The 20807-nt window shown below is 32.7% G+C and overlaps 1 protein-coding gene across 2 annotated transcripts in view; it reads left to right on the top strand.

Moving 5' to 3' along the window:
* LOC118200328 (uncharacterized) overlaps positions 1-20807 on the top strand; it is a 727671-nt gene that overhangs the window by 667327 nt on the left and 39537 nt on the right. Inside the window, exons 6-7 of one of the 2 annotated variants that reach the window (XM_085808107.1) lie at positions 1669-1814; positions 17977-18158. In XM_085808107.1, coding sequence (XP_085664233.1) covers positions 1669-1814; positions 17977-18158 — 328 coding nt within the window. Of the gene's footprint in view, positions 1-1668; positions 1815-17976; positions 18209-20807 lie in introns of both variants that reach the window. The other variant, XM_085808106.1, reaches the window with a different exon arrangement.

Below are 20807 nucleotides of genomic sequence, written 5' to 3'. Positions count from 1 at the left end.
ATACAAAATTTATTATAAATATATCTTTTTAAAATCTACGCTGTTCATATATCTGGAATGTTAATTCACAAATACCGTTTAATTCAATCGTATTTGAATTCGGAAGTTGCAATAAGAATATTTTTAAAGTTTCCAGCTCTTGCTGCTTGCCCCAAGATTAGCTTCCAGATAGCAGTCAAAAATTATGTCTTCACTTAGTCAAGTAAAGCTTTCAAACTTAAAACTTTGTTCTGAAGGATATGAATTAAGTGATCAAATAGATTTTACAAATATCGCTGAGGATTTTGCTGCATTATAATCAAGAAAAACTAAATTATAAAAATTGCTTGTAGTTGTTAAGATAGCAGTTTCTGTATTAATTATATTACTATTTATATTATCGCACAGTCATTTGCAATTTATCAAAAAGTATTTTATAACCTTTTCGATTTGAAAATTTTAAATTCATTACAGGCGTCGTTTTTTTTATCCGAATAGGTACTCTGCAACATATAAGCGTATTAATATCTTAAATTATTGCAGTGTTGCGATAATATGATTTCAAATAGTGAATGCTACGAGATCTTCTGTACTCTCGTAGAAACTTAAGTAAAATTCATATCTAAATTAGCAGGGGTTTAAAGAAAACGCTGCATAAATTTCTTCGTGACAATGTGACTAAGAAATGCATATAACCTTTTAGTATTTAAGACTGGAAAACTAAAATTGAGTAACTCCTGACTTTTATACAATGCGATATTTTTAAATTATACTTTGCAGTTATAACAAATCCATAAAAATTTAATTCCCTTGTACTTTTATAATAGGCTGTAAATCACTATTTATATGGTATAAAACGTTCATACAATAGAAAATCAAACAAAATAGTTTTTGAGATTTTCAAAATAAGAAGTAATATGTAAAGTAGTAATTTAATTTCATGAAATAAAAACCTAACGCTGGAAACATAAATTAAAAGTTAAAAATGCTATTTCTAATTTACACATATATTTCATTGCATTCTAATTGAACTCTTGGCTTACATATAATATATATGCTGTAATTTAAAGTCCTATATTCGAAAATGCAAGATGAGCTTTTAATTATTGAAACTTACCTTAAAAGATAAGGGTGCAAGTAACAGTCATGAAAATACTTTTGATTTGCTTATATAAAATAAAGACTGGGAAGACTATTAGAGCAGTTTAAAATTAAAAGGATTGCGCATTTGGAAAATAATGTTGACCGTTCAATGATTTAATTTTACAAAGGTGTTAAAAATTCGCTAATATACTGTCCTTATCTAGCCAGAATTTGCTTTCACTTTAAAGAATGCAAATTTTAGTAACTTTAGAATTGCACGTAAGTTAGTATATAGACTGCCATTAAATGCTTGTTTGGTTTCTAATTTAATTATGATTCAAATGTCCAAATTTCAATGGACACAAAAATTTTCAACACAAATAATGAAATTGATTCACATTCTTTAGTTTTTCTGAAATTCAGCACACTTCAGTGAAACATAAAATACTCTTGTTGTTTTCTTTATCTCTAATTCTTAATATCTTCAAATATTTAAATAAAACGGCTTTTAATAAATAGTATTTAAGGAAGAAAATCTGAATATTATCACTGAACATCTTTACTTTGTATAAATAAATATTTTACCTTAGTGTTCCTCTCTTTCAGTATCTCATTCTGCTCCAGGGCAAAAAGGCCCTGTTATAGAAGGGAACCTTCAATTTTACTATGTTGGGGACTTAGTGAACATAAATTGCTCATCAGCTAGATCACCTATACCTGTGCATATTCGATGGTTCGTCAACGACATGGAAGTGAGTATTTAATTGGAAATCATGTTATTATAATATACTATTATTATTAGCCAAATCAAATGATTGTGGATCATTAAGTGAAACCAGCTGACCTTATGGAGCATAACATTAATATGAGTTAATATTAGAAAAGCTTTAATACAAATCATTCTTAGAAAATACATCTCGCATTATTCTAATCCAAAAAAAAGTCAAGTTGCTATTTTAGCTAGTATTTACATCTATTATTAAATTAACAGGCTATTTATTCCTCATTCAAGCGTAGATTTGAACTAGTTTATTCAACTTAGTATTTAATTACCCACTTCCTTGATCTAAGCATACTTTGTTTTCTGATATGCTTATTCTAACAAAAAATCAAAAGTTTGCCCTGAATTGTTTATATTTCGATGTTTACAGCATCTAAAATTAGTAAGTAAGAAAAAACTCTAAATGAGTTCGCTCAGGTAAAATTTTTTTCACAGCCGTATGTACATGATATATGTCTATCTGCTTTGTTATACACATTGCATGATGTATTATAAATTGCATTTCTTTCTATTCAACGGTTGAAGGTTTTTCAAGGGTGTTATTCACTTCGTCTCTTTACCAAGAAAGAGAGACTTAAGATTGTATCAGCAAAAGAGGAAGAGAATACCAAATACTTGTGTATTAACCGGAATTGGAACCCAAGTCCGTTCTCCTAATCCCCAGACCCCAACAACCTCCATATTGACGAAGGATGCAAACGTGCATTAGTAGTTATACTAAAGCAGTTTGAGGTGTATTTAATGCACTTTGTGTGACATAAGTATTAGAATTCGACTAATTCTGTAGTCTGCGTCCGCAAGAGTGCACGACTGAATTGACATTAAGTGTATTGAGAAGTTTATCTACAATAACGGAGGCACACTGATCAACATATAATGATTTATTTAGTACTACTTATTGTATCGTAAAGGCACAAAAATAAAAGTAACGAAGGAAAAACTCATTACCTTTTTAGATAACAAAGACTATCTTACAGTAAAACTAGACATGGCGCAATCCAAAGGGCTTCTAGAGTTGTGCCGAATTAAATTGCCATCTGAACAGAGAACAAACAGTTACGCAATTGTGATACATAATATGCTGACAATTCGAAGGCGGTGCTTTCGCAATTACTGTAGTATATAAATATAGTATACATCAACAGTTAAAGAACTTCATCATGCATTATTCGGTATCGTTATAAGGTATTTCTCCCACTTTCCTAGCGAGCCTTCGTGGTGTAGTGGTTCTGCACGCTAGGCCGGTATTCCAGAGGTCCGTGGTTCGATTCCCGGCGAAGGCGTTTGCTCATTTTTCATCTCTCCGGCCTCGAAATAGCCTAATGTCTCTACATCGTGATATATTAAAAATGCGTTTCTTTGAAAATATCACTAAAGCTATTCTTATACATGACACTATGTTGTAAGTACACCACTCATGCAAAGATTTAGCTACGTAGCATCGAAGAAGGGAAAAATAATTAGGCTGATGCTTTTGCTAATGCTAGATGAGCTGTCAAGTTGCTTATCCTTTCAGTAGCAAAAGAAAGAAATACTTACCCATATAATATTAAGAAATACATTAACAAGAGTGGCAATATGAGGATTAACTTACAGCATATTAAGGAAAACTAATGACAATACTATTGTACTATAATCTGGTTACTATTATAAATCGGTGTTTACGTTTAAATAATCCTGAACAGTGTGATCATTACACATTCTTTAATTACAAAGTGACTCATTCTTTAATTAACAATCCACTAAAGAAACTTACACTTTCTTAGCTATACAATATATGGTCTTTATTTATCAAATAGTAGTGCTTATATATATACTAAACAGTGCAAGAACCTTTTTTATAGAAATTTTCTTCTTAGGGTTTTAGAACAATGTTCTGAAATTTTTTTAAGTATCCACGAATTTTTTTACTTCTTCAAAGCGCTCAGAAAATGGTCTTTCCTAAATTTAAAAAGGGATTAGTACGCGGAGTAATTTTTTTCGCTTTAGTAATTGATTTGCTTTTGGGTTTTTGGTGCATGGGCTGTGACTAATGAAATAATAATAGTGAAAAGCTTCAAGAAGACGATGTGTCTAATGCTCATGATGGTATTGAAGATCATTGCACGTGAAAAGACAGACTGAATGGTGAAGAAAAGCAATGACAATGATGACGATAGCAACGACTTTCAAGCGGTAGCAGACCACACAGACGGCAGTTTCAGCAGCATCAAATGATGTGAGACCTAGAAAGTATAACAGTGAAAGATACAAAAGAACGGGATAGATTCAAGAAACAGGAAGTAGACATAAATATATCTTATTAGATGTTGGTAATGTTAATTATTACTGTGCATTCCTATTGGAATCCAGGTTTCTTTTAAATAAATAATATTATGATAGTTACTGGTATTTTATCCATAAGTACTTTCCATTTCTTATGCTCTTACTCTACGTCCTTCGAATATTAAATTATTTACATAACTTTTTCCTATCGATTTTCATAAGATACAATTAGTAAAAAGCGAGAAACATAAGCCCGTAAATACGGTATTACTGTCATTAGCATATACTAGGCCACTACCGGTAACCGAGTAGCTAACATGTAACACTATACTTATTTGTGTACATTTACCAGAGTTAACAGAAATTACCTACATATAGCGGTACAAAGGTTGTTTAAACATATGTTAGTGCTGTTTAAGCATATGCATTAAACTACCTGTTAATATTTTGATGGTCGTCAACGAGCTCTGCTTGCATTCCAGTTACGCGCCGTAGTGTGCCGCCTAAACGAACACAGCGCGCATTACAAATATACGGCTGACAGACATAGCGCCTATTTGGGAAGAAAAAATTGCTTAATCTCGCAATCGCCGAAGGGTTAATAGTGCCATCCGAAAGGCTCTGCGATTTTTCAAATCGAAGCGTGTTTCCTTCTAATTATTTTGCTACTTCTAAAGGAGGATGACCTTTATCCAAACGGATGTTTAACTACAGTCTTTTTTGCTCACGTAAATCTAACATATTTTGTGAGATAAATTTTGTATCATTTCATTGCTAAGAATGAAGAATTGAAAATATTATTTTCGTCATATTTCATTCGTTTATTTTTGTCGCTATTGTATATTAGAAAAGGAATCCAAGCGGCATGCATTCATCAACTGCATGCTAAAAATTCGTGAAATTTTAGAATGGCCTTTCGTATAAAAAACATAAAACTTGAAGGTAAAAATATCATGAAATTTTTCCGGGAAAAAATAATAGATTTTGCACATATTTTTACATTACAATACACGTAAGTTATACATAACATCTATAAATACTCATGCGAAAGATACTGCTTTATTCGTAGCTTTTACGTATAATACACGTAAATGTCAATATTTTACGTATTTATGTATATTTATTGTATATCCGTAAATCTTCCCAGTTATTTTTATTTAGTAAATTTTAGTAAAAATTTACGTAAATTAGAGTAGTTTTTTACTTAATATAAACGTTTACTTTTCGCAGAAATTTACGCTAATTTTCCCCATTTCTTTTATTTTGCGTATAGTTTTGGTAAAACTTCAGGTGAATTTCTCGTACCTTTAACTGTATATTAGCTTGCATTTTTGACAAAAAAACTGTGTAAAATAACGACGTTTTTACTAAATCTACCACTCCGTTTATTCGCTCATACTTCATAAAATCTACAAATTTTGTCCATGCATGTACTTACACTTTAGTACATGTGATAAGCTAAAATAAGAAACTAAAGTTTGTTCATTAAGTATATAAATGTTCTAAACATATGTGTTGCAGGAACTTAATATTAGATAATTTTATGTTAAATCAATGACTGTGATGAAAAATAGAAAGAAATTTTATTTTAAGTAGTAAAAATATAAATTAGTTATCATTTGAATCAAGTCATACAAATATAATTTTTCTCTAAAATATTCGAAATATTTAATATAATATGCTGAATGATTAAATAATTAAGCAAATTTCAGGAATAGAGATACTGTTAAAAAATTTTAAGTAACTTTTAAGGAAAACAAAAGCCATAAAATACACCTAAAGTTTTTTAATACGACTTCTATTTAATGCACATAAATATACACGTACAGTTTTCTTCATAGATAATATATCTACGTATTTATCTCATATATGAAATTCTTTTCTAATTAATGGCCATTTCATTTCCATAAATTTACTGTTTGGTTAATTGATGTTTCACAACTAATGATATTTTTCAGATACAATAAAACCTACTAGAAACATACAAAAGAAATTCTGTTTTCTCCCACTCATTTTAAAAGTGCATTTGTTGAGCTAATGCTTTTATATGATAAATATTTTGCCAATTGGAAAAATAATCTAGCCTAATTGATAAAGTATATCTAACAGGTTGTAATATTTTTTATGATGCGTCTCATGTAATTTGAAGGGAAAATTAAAATCAATAATATCAAAGCATACATAAATTAGAACTAGCGACTGTGAGAAAAACCTTTTAATTTATTTTTCACATGTAAGCCAGTGCAGTTTAAATACCGTTCAACAGAAACTAAAATTAATCCTAGACATGGTACTTTATCATTCCTAATTTGGAAAAGAAAAGGAATTCCCTTTTCAGCTCATTAGCAATAGTTAAGAAAAAAGAACTTTAAGCCTAAATTTTACTGTGTATTTACGATTCCATTTACATTTCTGTTCAGCTAAATTTTTTTCATTTGGGGTAACTTAACGTAAAATATCATTATAAACAAACATTCTGGTATCTAATGCATGGATAGGTTAGGTTTTGAAAGTTTGAATAAATAAAAATAAATGCAAATGGTAAAACTTGAGAGACATTTATCAGCAGTGATTTTATGTTCATTATTCTTTATAAATCAGCATTTCACATGTGAAGTATATCTTTAAATGAATAAAAATCAATTTTAATGAAACAGAATACTACGTAGTAAAAATAATTTGTGGGATGTGTATCACTTTTAAACCTCATCAAATACGAATTTTAATTGATTGATTATTCATATATCTCTTTAAGTCAGTAGTTTTTCTTCAATTCTTATAATATAAAAATAAAATATTTATATTTTTATCTGTACTGTATCTTTTTCACGTTAAAAAATTCCTGCTAAAATCAATATGATGATGAAGCCATAATCTAATTTTACATTAAATTTCAGAATTTTATAAGTATTTCCAAATATGCACAGAACAGAAAACTGAATACCCCTATTCATTTACCCCAATCCATCTTCTGAAATAAAAATGAAGACAGTTAGTAAAATAAAGAGTTTCAAAATATGAATATGATTTGAAAAATACTATAAAATTTCAATATTTCAGTAATATAAAATTCAGTAATATAAAATTAAGTGTTAAAGATATAGTTATTTTAAGTGTTAATTAAGCGTTAAAGATACAATATTTAAATTATAAAATCAAGTTATATAGCAGCAGTAAATACTTATGTAGGAAATGAATTTAATCTTTCAATATGTATGCTATATGTGTAATAAATAATACTGTGGTATAGCACAAACTAGACTAGAAGAGAAACACGCTAATGTGACAATCAAAATCGCAAAAACAACCTTGTATTTAGCGTAGGTATAATGAAACACTCAATCGATTTCGAGGGCAGCTAAAGGTCCCTCCTCTTTAGGAGAAAGAAATACTTAGAAAGAAGAAAATAAAGGAGTCACAGAAACACGTGGTCCTTATCAGCACTGCACGTGGTTATAACTAGGTTTTTAATCAGAGTTGCACTGGCCGCCTACTTTTACTGAGCCAGGCTATCTGATCAAGCATAAAGGACAAGAAAAAATTAGCGAAGTTAAAATAGGGAGCGAGGTGAAATCCACCTTACGCTCAAAATCTGAACTTCAAATAATGGAAAGCAACCACTGAACTGATTTTTATACCCTCTGGTAGTACCAAACGCGAGGAGGTAACGCCATCATTCGGCAAAAATAACTGAATTAAGATAGAATTTTAAAGGCATTAGGAAGGACTGGATTGGACTTCAAATCATTAACTAAACATGCTAAATCTTTGTGAATGTGAAAAGCCTCAAGAAAATCCAACTCACCTATGGAAGAAGCCTTTTGGATAATTTTTGCAGACCCAAAATCAAAATTATGGTTAAAAGTCCAACTATGATACGCTATTGAAGCTTGTTAATTTCGCCTTTTCTGACATAAGATTCATGTTCCTTGATACGAAACTTCAACGCTCTTTTTGTTTGGCCAATATATCTTAAACCACACTGACACGATATACTATAAATTCCCCAAGAATTCAAGACAGAAACGCAATCTTTTAGAATCGAAGGGTGAATTTTATTAATAGGTGAGAAACCGACTTGAAAATTGAATTTCTGAAGAATCCATGCAATTTTATAGCTAACAGAAGGATAAAATGGAAGTACGACAAGGTCATTAATATTATATCTAACAGTGGAATGTCTTCTTTGATGGGAATCTGAAAATTTTTTAACGGCTTTATCAATAATCACGGGAGAAAATCCACGGTCAATAGCAACTGCTCTCAAATAATTAAGTTCACTGGTAAGCAAAGATTCAGAGGAACAAACTTTAACCGCGCGGAATACATAATAGTAAAAAGAAGCCATTTTTTGCTTAACAGGGTGGCATGACTTGGCATGGGGTGGTAAACAAACTGCAAAGGCTTTACGGTACACAGTGGTACTAAAATCAGTTTCATTGCGGATTATAAGAATGTCGAGGAAGGGGAGGGAATTGTTGGATTCAATTTCAAGAGTGAATTGGATGGCTGGATCAATTGAATGCATAATAGATAGAATCTCGGATAAATCCTCTTTATAACCGTCAAAAAGTACGAAAGTGTCGTCAACATACCGAATCCAAAGACGAAAAGATAGTTTATCAAATAATTTCATCTCAAAATAGTGCATATAAATGTCAGCAAGTACTGGACTGAGAGGATTACCCATAGCCAATCCTTCAACTTGACGAAAATATGTGTAGCGAAGGGGTATCTTAACTTTAAATTAATAAACCTAAGAATACATCACTGCGAGTGGACTGTAAAATTAACCTTTATTCGGCGGTTTGAACTTTCGAACACACCACACAGCACAAAGTAAAACGACAGAGTTACAATGAGCGGTTTTAAGAATGCGAGAACAAAATGCGAGCTACGCATACAATCTGCGCATTGCGAAATAATATCTCACAGACAGGCAGAGAGCTCTGGTGGCCGAAACATTCCGCCCGGCGTTGAAACATCGTTTCAAACTAAATAGCTTTTACAAAATGAAATTATCATAACAATATTAAATTATGCAAAAATGTATCATTAAAATATTCACAAGAAAAAATACTATGTAATTATGCAATGAAACTAAATTGTTCTCAAAACAGATGCACAGAAGCCTTGATACAATTCAGGAACTTAATTATAGCTAAAGCAAAGTACAAAGTTATAATGCTTTAGGAAAAAACACTTAACCATTGATAGGCAAAACACTAAGTTTGTGAATTGGCCTTCTGAAAACTCCGGTAGCAGTTTTGATCTTCACGATACGCACAATATTATCTGAGCTAGGAAAAACTTCCAGCACTCTTCCTAATTTCCATCGTAGCGGGGGTAAATTGTCTTCCTTTATGATAACTGAATCATTAACCTTTAAATTAGGTTGCACTTTCAACCATTTTGAACGTCGTTGCAAATTAGAAATGTATTCATTGGACCACCTTTTCCAAAAGCTTTGAAACATTTTCTCAACAAGCTTCCAACGTTGCAATATAGGAATTTTTTGATCGTGTAAACTTTCTTCTGGTAAGGCAGTTAGCGGGGTACCAATTAAAAAATGGCCTGGCGTAAGTGCAGAAAATTCTGATGGATCTTCAGACAGTGGACACAAAGGTCGCGAATTTAAACAAGCTTCAATTTGAGCTAGCAATGTCATAAATTCTTCTTGCGTTAGAAGTTGTTCACCTATGGTTCGCTTGAGATGTAACTTTGTAGATTTGACTGCAGCTTTCCATAATCCTCCAAAATGTGGCGCTGCAGGAGGATTAAATATCCACTTAATACCTTCAGTAGAGCAATATTTATTAACCAATTCATTTTCATTCAAGGAGTTTATTACTCTTTTCAATTCCTTATCTGCAGCAATAAAATTTGTGCCACAATCGCTATGCACTTCTATTGGTTTTCCTCTTCGAGATACAAAGCGCTTCAAAGCGGCAATAAATGATTCTGATGTAAGATTACCTACTAATTCAATATGTATAGCTCTTCTAGTAAAGCACACGAATACACAAATGTAGCATTTCATTGGTTTTACTTCTCGACCTTGCCTGGGCTTCACTTGAAATGGCCCGGCGTAGTCAATTCCAACTTTGGAGAAAACCTTTGACGGAACGACTCTAGACGATGGTAAATCACACATTATCTGGGTAGATGTTTTAGCTCGTACACGATGACATTTCACACATTTCCAAATCTGTTGTCTTACAACTGACCTAGCGTGGATTATCCAATATTCTCTTCTAATTACTGATAGCAATAGCAGTGGGCCAGCATGAAGATGGGATATATGAAAATGATTCACTATAATCTTTGTTATGTGATGTTTCTTGGGCAACAAAATAGGCTATTTTCTGTTCTGCGCGATGTTGGATTGTCTTAATCTTCCTCCAACGCGTATAAGTCCATTCTTATCGATAAACGGGTTCAAAGAAAGGATCTTACTATTTGAGTTTAACGGTTGATTCTTTTTCAGAAGATTATATTCATTAAAAAACACATCCATTTGAACTACTCTAACAATTGCATTTCTAGCGTATTGCAATTCTTTGGTTTTAAGGTAACCCTTAATCCTTGTTCCGGTAGATTTAGCTGAATTATTCGCAAACCGAAAACACCATGCGATGATTCTTTTAAGTTTCAAGAATGATGAAACTTCATTAAGGAATGGAATTTGCGAAGCGACTGTTCCAATTGAACAAGAAATATTTTTTCGTTGTTCCCTTAAAGACTCTTCTGAAAATGGTAAGTTGATAGAGAACGGAATGTTATTTGAATTAAATTCTTCTTGCGTTAGAAGTTGTTCACCTATGGTTCGCTTGAGATGTAACTGAGGACCTGTCCACTGAGGACCTGTCCACCACAAGTCATGAGTAGAAAGCTCTGAAGGCAAAAGACCTCTTGATGCGCAATCAGCTGGATTTTCCTTTCCTTTCATGTGATTCCAATGCGATGAAGGTAAGACTGATTGAATTTCTGAAACGCGGTTGGCTACGAAGGTTTGCCAGCGTGTTAGTTCTGATTGTATCCAGGACAAAACTATCATTGAATCATTCCATGCGTAAATACTGTCAACATGAATTTGTAATGAATTTGTAATGAATTCTGCACAGCTTGAACTAAATGCACTAATAGAACTGCAGAGCAGATTTCTAAACGAGGAATAGAGATTGCTTTCAGGGGAGCTACGCGAGTTTTTGATGTTAGTAGCTGCACCGAAATTGAAGAATTATTTGAAGACTTTAAATAAATCACTGCGGCGTAAGCGCTTTCTCTGATGCGTCACAGAAACAATGAAGTTCTACATTTGTAGATTTGGGCAATAATACTCTCCTAGGAATATGAATGCATTCAAGATTTGCGATATCTTCACAATAGATTTTCCATCTTTGATTTATTTCATCTGGCAAGGGATCATCCCACGAGATTTGTAATTTCCATATATCTTGAAGCAAGATTTTTGCTGCAACTACAAAAGGTGCTAACCAAACAAGTGGATCAAAGATTTTCGAAATAGAAGATATTATTCTTTTAGTAAAACACTCTCTGTTTTCGAGATTTCCAAAGTGACAAGTAAACTCGTCTTGCGTTGGATACCACTCCAAACCCAATAATTTTATTGATTTAGTATCAACTACTGTACATGAAGAATTTGAGTTCCGAGCACTCAAAGCAGTTTCAAAAATCGAGCGATCATTTGTACACCATTTATGAAATTGAAAGCCACCTTTTTGTAAAAGTTCACTCAGTTCTGAAATTAACTCTACTGCGTCTTCTACTGTGTCTGAACCAACTAGGACATCATCAATATAGCAATTGTGTAATATTATTTCAGCTGCCTTTGGGAATTTAGCTCCTTCGTCAATTGTTAGTTGTTTGAGTACGCGAGTAGCCAGGTATGAAGCGGAAATAGTGCCGTACGTAACTGTGCACAACCTGTAAGTTTTGATCGGCTTCGATGGATCATCTCTCCAAAATATTTTTTGGAAATCGCGATCTTCATCATGAATTTGAACTTGTCGATACATTTTCAATAAGTCGCTAGTAATGGCTATGGGATATCATCTAAACCTCAAAAGAATAGTAAATAAGTCGTCTTGCACCTTGGGACCATTCATTAGCGTGTCATTAAGCGATATCCCTGATGTAGTTTTGGCACTAGCATTGAAAACGACGCGTAGTTTTGTGGTAAGACTGGATTCTTTTAGCACGTGATGATGAGTTATATAAAAATGAAAATTTACTTTATGTGGATTATCATCGGATAATTCTTCCATGTGTCCAAGTGATAAATATTCGGACATGAAGTCTTTATACTGTTGATATACTTCAGGAGTTTTTATTAGTTTTTGTTCTAGACTAAGAAAGTTGTGAAAGGCTGATGGTCTGGAATTACCCAACTCATTTCTTTTAGGCTTGAATGGCAGTTTTACTGAGTAACGACCATTTTCACTACGCACGTGATTTTCCACGAAATGATTTTCACACAATCTTTCCTCTTTAGTTAAAGGTTTCGATGTGGGAATTTGTTCCAAATCTCAAAATGATTTAACTAATTCCTCCGTGTTTACGTTTAGCGTACTGACTGAAACCTGCTTACAGTTTGGGAATTCAAAATGTGTAGTTCCAGCAATTACCCATCCTAACTTAGAATAACATGCAAATGGAAGATTTTTGCCCCTTTTAATTACCTCGCCATTGATTAAAGTAAGGAATACATTAACTCCAAGTAAAATATCAATTTCTCCCGATTCATGAAATGTAGGATCTGCTAAAGTTAAATCTTCGAAACTTTCGTATAAATTCAAAAGTAATGTTACACTTGGAATGTTTCCTGTAATTTTGTCTATTATGTAAGCGGACGTTGAAATTCTGTAATTAGTATTAAAATGAGGTGTAAACAACAACTCAACTTCTCCAGTAGTAGTTGTATTGAAAGTACCTAAGCATGACACTAATATCTTCGAATCCTTTATGCTCAATCCTAAACTGATAGCTGTTTTCCGACGAATGAATGATTTTTCACTACCTGAATCTAGTAAACATCTACAATTTATGAATTCATTTTTTGAGTTTTGAACCTTAATTAAAGCAGTACACAAAAGTACATGACTACTTTTACCATTAGCATGAGCACCAAAAAGTTTATTTTCATAGTTGTTTGCACAAACAGTTGGAGAAACCTCACTCAAAGTGTTTTCTGGTTTAATTTGCGATTTCGGAACAAACACTTGTGCTTCCGGTGAAGGGAATCTAGATGCATTTTTTGGTTTGAAATTATTTTCTAAATGCAAAATGCTATGATGATGCTTAAAACAATGCTTGCAGGTGTTTGCACTCTTACACATTTTAACTTTAGGGACATTAGACAAGCAATTAAAACAAAGTTTATTAGTCTTAACAAACTCTATTCGTTTTGCATTGGTAAATTTAAAAAATTAGAACACCTGTATAAAAAATGATCTTCTTTAAAAAATAAGCAGGTAGAATTAGTAATCAGAGATGTAACCCTATTATACACTGGTTTATCTGATTTATGCCTTTTACTAATTAAAGGTTTACTGTTCTGTAATGTTCTAGCGTAATTCTTCAAAAATTCTATCAAGTCATTCAACTTTGGTATTTCGTCCTTTTTTAATTGACGCTCCCACCACAACTTTGTCGAAACGTCAAGTTTTTGCAAAATAATATACAACAACAAAGTATCACTAAAATTATCTATCCTTTGATCTAATATTTCCAATGAGCGAGTTATTTCGTTTACGTTATCTACTAAACTTAATATCGATGATGCAGATTCCATTTGTATTTGTGAAACGTTAAGAATTCTTTTAATAAAAGCAAATATCTGTTCTATCTTATTAGAAAATCTCTCTTCTAGTAAATTCCAAGCAATACTGAAATTTTGATCAGCTATGGGAATTGACTGAATAATGCGATAAGCATCATTTTTCAAAGAACTCTTTAAATATTGTAATTTTTGAGCTCCAGAAAGATTTTGTTGCGAACACTCGCGTTAAATTGGATTGTTGCGAACACTAGCGTTAAATAAATCTTTAAATGTTATCCATTCAGTTAAATTTCCGCTAAATGTGGGTAAAGATAATTTCGGTAACTTTAAACTTTCAGAGATTGATTCAGGTACGACAGGTTTGTCGCCATTTGCATTTACGACCTTGTAAATCTTTAACTTACGAATAATTTTTAAGTGAACCTCCTCAATTTTCTCTAAAATCGACTGTTCTTCCTCAACGAAAGTGTCTATTTTTTCATCATTTCTCTAAATAGAGATTTAAAATCTTCCTTAAAGATTTTACATTTTTCTAAGATTAATTCAGCTTCAGCATTATCTAAGTTATCATAATTTATTCTTTCAATGAATTTCGTTAACTGTGTTTTCAAAATTTTCTTTCGCTTTTTTTCTATATCTGACATTTTGAAAATGTTCTAAATTCTCGATTTTACTAATACTTTAATCACAAAAATAGTAGCAATAACGAAATGTCAAATGCAATTAAAATGTGTTAACTATTTCACTCACCTCGTACACTGTATCCATTGCGTAACTCTTGAGAATTCTAAACCGAAATTGCATTATCACCACCATTACGGTAGAATTCTTATTCACAAGCGCGGGTTTTTCTCTAAGCTCCGGCGTAGGACGACCAAATAATGTAGCGAAGCGGTATCTTAACTTTAATTTAATAAACCTAAGAATACATCACTGCGAGTGGACTGTAAAATTAACCTTTATTCGGCGGTTTGAACTTTCGAACACACCACACAGCACAAAGTAAAACGACAGAGTTACAATGAGCGGTTTTAAGAATGCGAGAACAAAATGCGAGCTACGCATACAATCTGCGCATTGCGAAATAATATCTCACAGACAGGCAGAGAGCTCTGGTGGCCGAAACAATATGCATTTTGGAAAACAAAGTGGGTTTGACTTAGAGAAACTTTAGTAAGCGAAACCAACTCATTATTTTCAGTATGTGTGAAGTGAAATTCCCGAAGCCTAGTTTCAAGACCTTTTAGTGCTCCTTCGACCGGAACATTAGTAAACAGAGATTTGACATCAAATGAAACCATAATGAAACGAAGTGGAGAAATATTTTTAAGTTTATCAATGACTTCAACAGAATTTTTTACAGTGTGAATATTGTTAGGAAGTAGAGGAGAAAATCTGGAAACATTTGGCCAAAGGATATGAAGCAGTACCTATGTTGGAAACAATTGGTCGAAAAGGAATACCAGTTTTGTGGACTTTTGGAAGAGCATAAAGTCTAGCGCAATTAGTAATAGGTGGAATAAGTGATTTCTTCAACTGAGTTGGCAGAATGTGGGAAGATTTAATAGCACTTTTTACTTTCGTGAGGTCCGAAGTTGAAGTATCTTTAGGAATCGAGCAGTATGGGCCTTCATTTATCAGTTTAGAGACTCCAGTAATATATGTGTGTTTGTCCATAACGACGATCTGTCCGCCCTTATCAGCTTTAGAGATAATGATATTAGTATCAGAATGAATTTCACGTAAGATCTCATTTTCCTTTTTGCTAAGATTCGAACCCATAGATTTGTTGTTAAAATTAACGTTATGAGTAATTAGGTGACGGATTGTATCCTTCTGCGTTTCCGAAATTTTGGAGAATTTAAAGGCTTTCTCTATAGGGGCGATGATTTGAGAAATTGAAGGTTTTGATGTCTTTGAAAAGTTGAAATTATATTTTAATACTTTTAACTGATCCTCCGAAAGATTCCTATTGGAGATATTAACGATAGGGTTAACGTTTACAGTTAGTTATAACCACGTGCAGTGCTGATAAGGACCACGTGTTTCTGTGACTCCTTTATTTTCTTCTTTCTAAGTATTTCTTTCTCCTGATGAGGAGGGACCTTTAGCTGCCCTCGAAATCGATTGAGTGTTTCATTATACCTACGCTAAATACAAGGCTGTTTTTACGATTTTGACTGTGGTATAATTTATTCTTTCTCATGACAATGTGAACAATTACTTAACAAAAAGCTTACTTCTACTATCAGGTCAAGTAATGAAATGAAACATCCCACCTCATTACATTTTAGAAGTATTCATCTCTATTTAATTTTACCAGTTATATTATACACGAAAATAATTAATAGCGTGCCCCAAAATATTTTCCGCACAATCTCTCGCCGCTATTTTAGAAGAAAAAAACAGAAATTTGCATAAGTTTTTCTTACCCTTACGGAGATCAGTTTCTAACTAGTAAAATGCAATCTTCGTGAGCTTGCTACCTAGGTAGTAAAGTTTTGAATTCATTTATGTTGCTGATCTGATTAGTAAAACAAATGAAACATTTACTTACATAACAGCTGAAGGTGAGAGATTGGTTATTCTAATGGTACCCCAAATCTAACTCAAAGATGACTACTTGCATGACTTTCGACAATTCCAGAAGCATTACTTATTATAATTACAGACTTGCTTTCTGTAAACTTTTCAGCCGGTGATTATTTTACAATCAAAAGAAGCCTTAGTCTCAGTATCCTTAGTCTCATTCATCACTTCAGATAGCTCTGACGCGACACCACTGCAAATTTATGAACACTGTTAGATATTAGTAGCAGTTTACACAAAGAACAGCTTGACTGCAAAATGTTCCTCAGATAACCCACTAGAAGTTTTGTGCTTTGATATTGTAAAATTTATATGCTTTCAGGTAACCTGCGAAACATTTCCTGCTGTGAACAGTGGTTGCCTGATATCAGAAAAGTTGATGTATTTGTCTTGACATTACAGTTCCGCTATGATAAACTCCATTTCTATTTCTAACCACTGTCTTTAGATTTATTCCCTTTTCCATCTTCTTAAGTTTAAGCTGAAATACGACTCAGAGACCAACTTGATGTACCTATGATTATGATTAAACTAGCAATTACATATATTTACTGAAAACATTCTGTGTGCCATTCCTTGAAATTTACATCTTCTTAAAATTTATATTTCGAACTAATCCTTTATATTTATGCTAATGGAGGTTTCATCGTGATATTTATAGTGGCACAGAAAATGGTTGCAACACACTTATCCTTTTCATGAGAATTCGTTAGCTTAATAGAGAAATCTCTCCCTTTATCATGCTCTCTGGTTATGTAGTTTATTGGAAACTGCAACAATTTGCATAAATTCTTAGAATAAAATTTACACTCTGAAACTTGCTCAGCGTCACTCTCAACGCTGTGACTAATTTTAAATTTTAAATGAGTTTCATTTTCTGCATCAAGTATTATTAAACGATTATTCTGAGGGAGGATGAAGGGCTCTTTTCTCCATTAGTGGGCACTTAGCCGACTTAAGCTTGGCCGCTACTAAGGTTGGAAGTAGTGCTCGCTTCATTGTGGAAGCACCTGGTATGTGGACCAATGTTACCGCCTATAAAAGGACCGACAATTACAGGCATGCCTTCTCCGGGATTCGAGCCCAGGCCCTTCAGTATCTCAGTAAGCTCCCTTAACTACCATACTATCTAGGCGGCTTTGGATGAAGTATGTTAAACGTACTTGAAATATTCATTGAATAGAAGAAAGATGAGAACAGTAATTTATACGCGAACAAAAGTTTTATATTTAAGCAAAATCATTAGCTAATAAAATTCATATGCATACCAGGAATTTCCATAGTAGTAGTGTGATAGAATGTTCGTGCTGTTGCACTGTTTCTCTAACATTCCATGAATATTGTTACAATATCATTACTAATTTCCTGTATACTCAAAAGATAAAAATGAACAGTTATTTGACATGAATGTATATTGTAAATAGAAATGTTTTACATTTAATTCTTTGAATATTTAAGAACTTTTCTTTACTTTCAGGCAAAAAGGGAGCATTTGATAAAGTATCCAACAATACGTTATTCAGACGGCACAGAAGTATCTAGTTTAGGATTACGAATGCGGGTTGAACATCACCACTTCAAAAGCGACGAGCTACGCATCAAGTGCACAACAACACTGTACAGAATGCTTACAATGAGAGCTGAAAAAACTCTGTTTAGGTATAACCAGCAAAATTCTGGTTTTCATACAGCAGAAAATAGGTGCGCAGGTACGAGTAAAAACATTGATTGTCCATCTTTCGATCGCTAGCCATTTTTTTCTATTTTAGATGCATCAAATTCTGATTTTCTGGGGGGGGGTTGTTTATACAATATAATAATACATTGAGAAAAATTTATATTTTAAAATAATGTATCTTTTTATTCATGGGCAAAAACACTCATAGAAATACTATACAAAATAACACGACATTTAGTGCTCGAATGCCATTTAGAAAAACGGAAATTTGTTTTACTGACTTGTGCAATACTGTAATGTTAGTTTTACTGCTTAAAAGCTATTTATATAAACTGAGTGTTACTTAAAACGATAAGAGACGACTTACTGCATATAAAGTACGTTTAAAACATTTGAACGTTCTTAATTAATACACGAGAAATATACTCTCTAAAGGACTAACGAAAAGGTAGTATTTAACAATTGTATTCTGAAATATTTAAGGAAAATATTAATTTCTTGCAAGGCAAAGATTCATACTTATGCTCTAAATATATACGTATATACACCGTGCCCACAAAAGACCTTACCAGGCCTTTATTTTCTAAATGGCTGGTCATAGACACATATTTTCAATAAAAAGAAATGTTTTAAATGAATCAAAATACTCATGTTTTAAAATTTTTAAATTAAAAAAGACATTTTATGAATATTACGATATCTAACATTTTATACGTTCCATCATCTCTATGCTTATATCTATGAAATCGTATGCAAGCGTTCGGGCTACCAGATGATGTCTAAATAAACGGACGATAGGGCCGACTCCTCTGTGAAAAGATTAAGAGTTTTTCATATTGCTTTAGACTGAGACTTGCCAATCTAATGATTTCGGAAGAACTTTAAAGTAATTTCTACACAACTACCATCTTATAACCTTAGCGATAACAACAAAAGTGAAACAAAAAAATTGCAATATGCAAGACGGCTCATACTATGCAATAACAAAACCAGAAAACAAATAAATAATTCGTGAAAATGAAAAGTAAAGTTCATGCCAATATTAAGAAAATCAAATATCCTTATAATTCAAAAGCAAATTATGAAACGAGAAATTCTAAGACGAAGAACAGGTTTCACTAAATTATTTTTGCGTATATTTTTTCAAAATGTCTGTTATCAGTTCCAATATACAATTATGTCCATAAAATACGTGTTGTCGAACTCCTTTCATATAACTGGTATTATATATGCATTCGCAGCTAGTGTAAGACTAAGCAGGTCTACACGACTTTTTTTTTGTTGTTGATTCATTTTCATAAACTTTGTATCACAAAAGGCAAAAAGTCTAAAGTTTCAGTCAGATGATCGTGGTAGCCATACCACGGGGCCTGTGTATCCCATAATATTTGTTCGAAATATATTTCTAAAATAATTGCCAGGCCTTGTGGATTTATGTGCCTGGAGCCCCATTTAGAGTGAAGCCACGCAGCTGGCAAATCTTTCCATAGAGACATTTTCTTCTAAGAAGACAGACAGTGCCCATTTAATATTTTTAATTGAATTTATGAGTACTTATTTCCAGTTAAAGTTCCATAAACCGTATGGACTAATTAGCGATTCATTCCATAACCCACACCAAACATTTATTAATATAAAAATTACAAATGAAAGAACGTTACACATTAGTAAATCACAAAGTAATATCAATGAATGACTTTAAATGGAAGCTGAAACAACTACCTGGTTTATTTTTTAACTGACACCTCAAGCAGAGCAATATATTTGATTTTCCGGCGCTGTAAAATCCTTAAAAGTCGCAAATTTTAAAATAAAGTAGCTTGGCCAAATTTTGGAGTATGGAAATAAAAACATACAGAACCTTTTGAATTTTATGTTTTATAAGTGTGTAACATTTTTCTAATTATAAGTATAGGTACCTGGACAACATATAAAAAATATAGTCCTCAACAGGATTCAAATTAGAGAGTAGAGTATATAAGCTGAGGATCTTGAATGTTTTAGATACAATTAGATTACTCTGAATTGTAAAGTATTGCATATTTTGAGGTGGCTGGTCTCTTTGAGCCTCAGCATGGCTTCATAGTTCAAATGACTAGCTTTACTATTTTCAGTACCTGTTTTGCCCTTTGCGTTTGAGTCCACCTGCCCCGAGTTAGAAAGCCCTCCATGAAGCTATCTATCTCTTTAGGCTATTGTGTGTTTTGCCATGATCAAATAAACTAAACTAAACCTTTCTGTCAAAGCACTTTCTTACGCCCACTTTCTGTCTGCTTTTCTTTCTAAACCAGTTATTTTCCTGGTATACATATCTAGTTCTGCCTAAAAACCTACAGTCATTTCTTACACCAAATTTATTACTGTAGCTACCGAAGAACCTATCACCATGTTGCCATGTAGAAGTATTTTCGACCGTTTTACGGCTTTTATATGTCACAGCTAAATCAAGCAATCTTCCCAGATACTGAGATTCCTCACTTAGAAGAAATCATACTACATGGAGTAGCAACCTCGGCACTATCATCTGTTTGACTTCAATATTTCCTTCGTACAAATAATTCGACAGTTTCAACATTCCGCTACAAAAATCCCGTTAGTTTTTCCACAATCACCTGCTATTTTCCGAACAA

The sequence above is a fragment of the Stegodyphus dumicola genome, chromosome X1, assembly GCF_044657685.1.
Source record: "Stegodyphus dumicola isolate Sdum_Otavi_A_Nest chromosome X1, ASM4465768v1".
NCBI lineage: Eukaryota > Metazoa > Arthropoda > Arachnida > Araneae > Eresidae > Stegodyphus > Stegodyphus dumicola.
The sequence above is the reverse complement of the archived record's forward strand: the minus strand, read 5'-3'. Positions and strand labels throughout refer to the sequence as shown.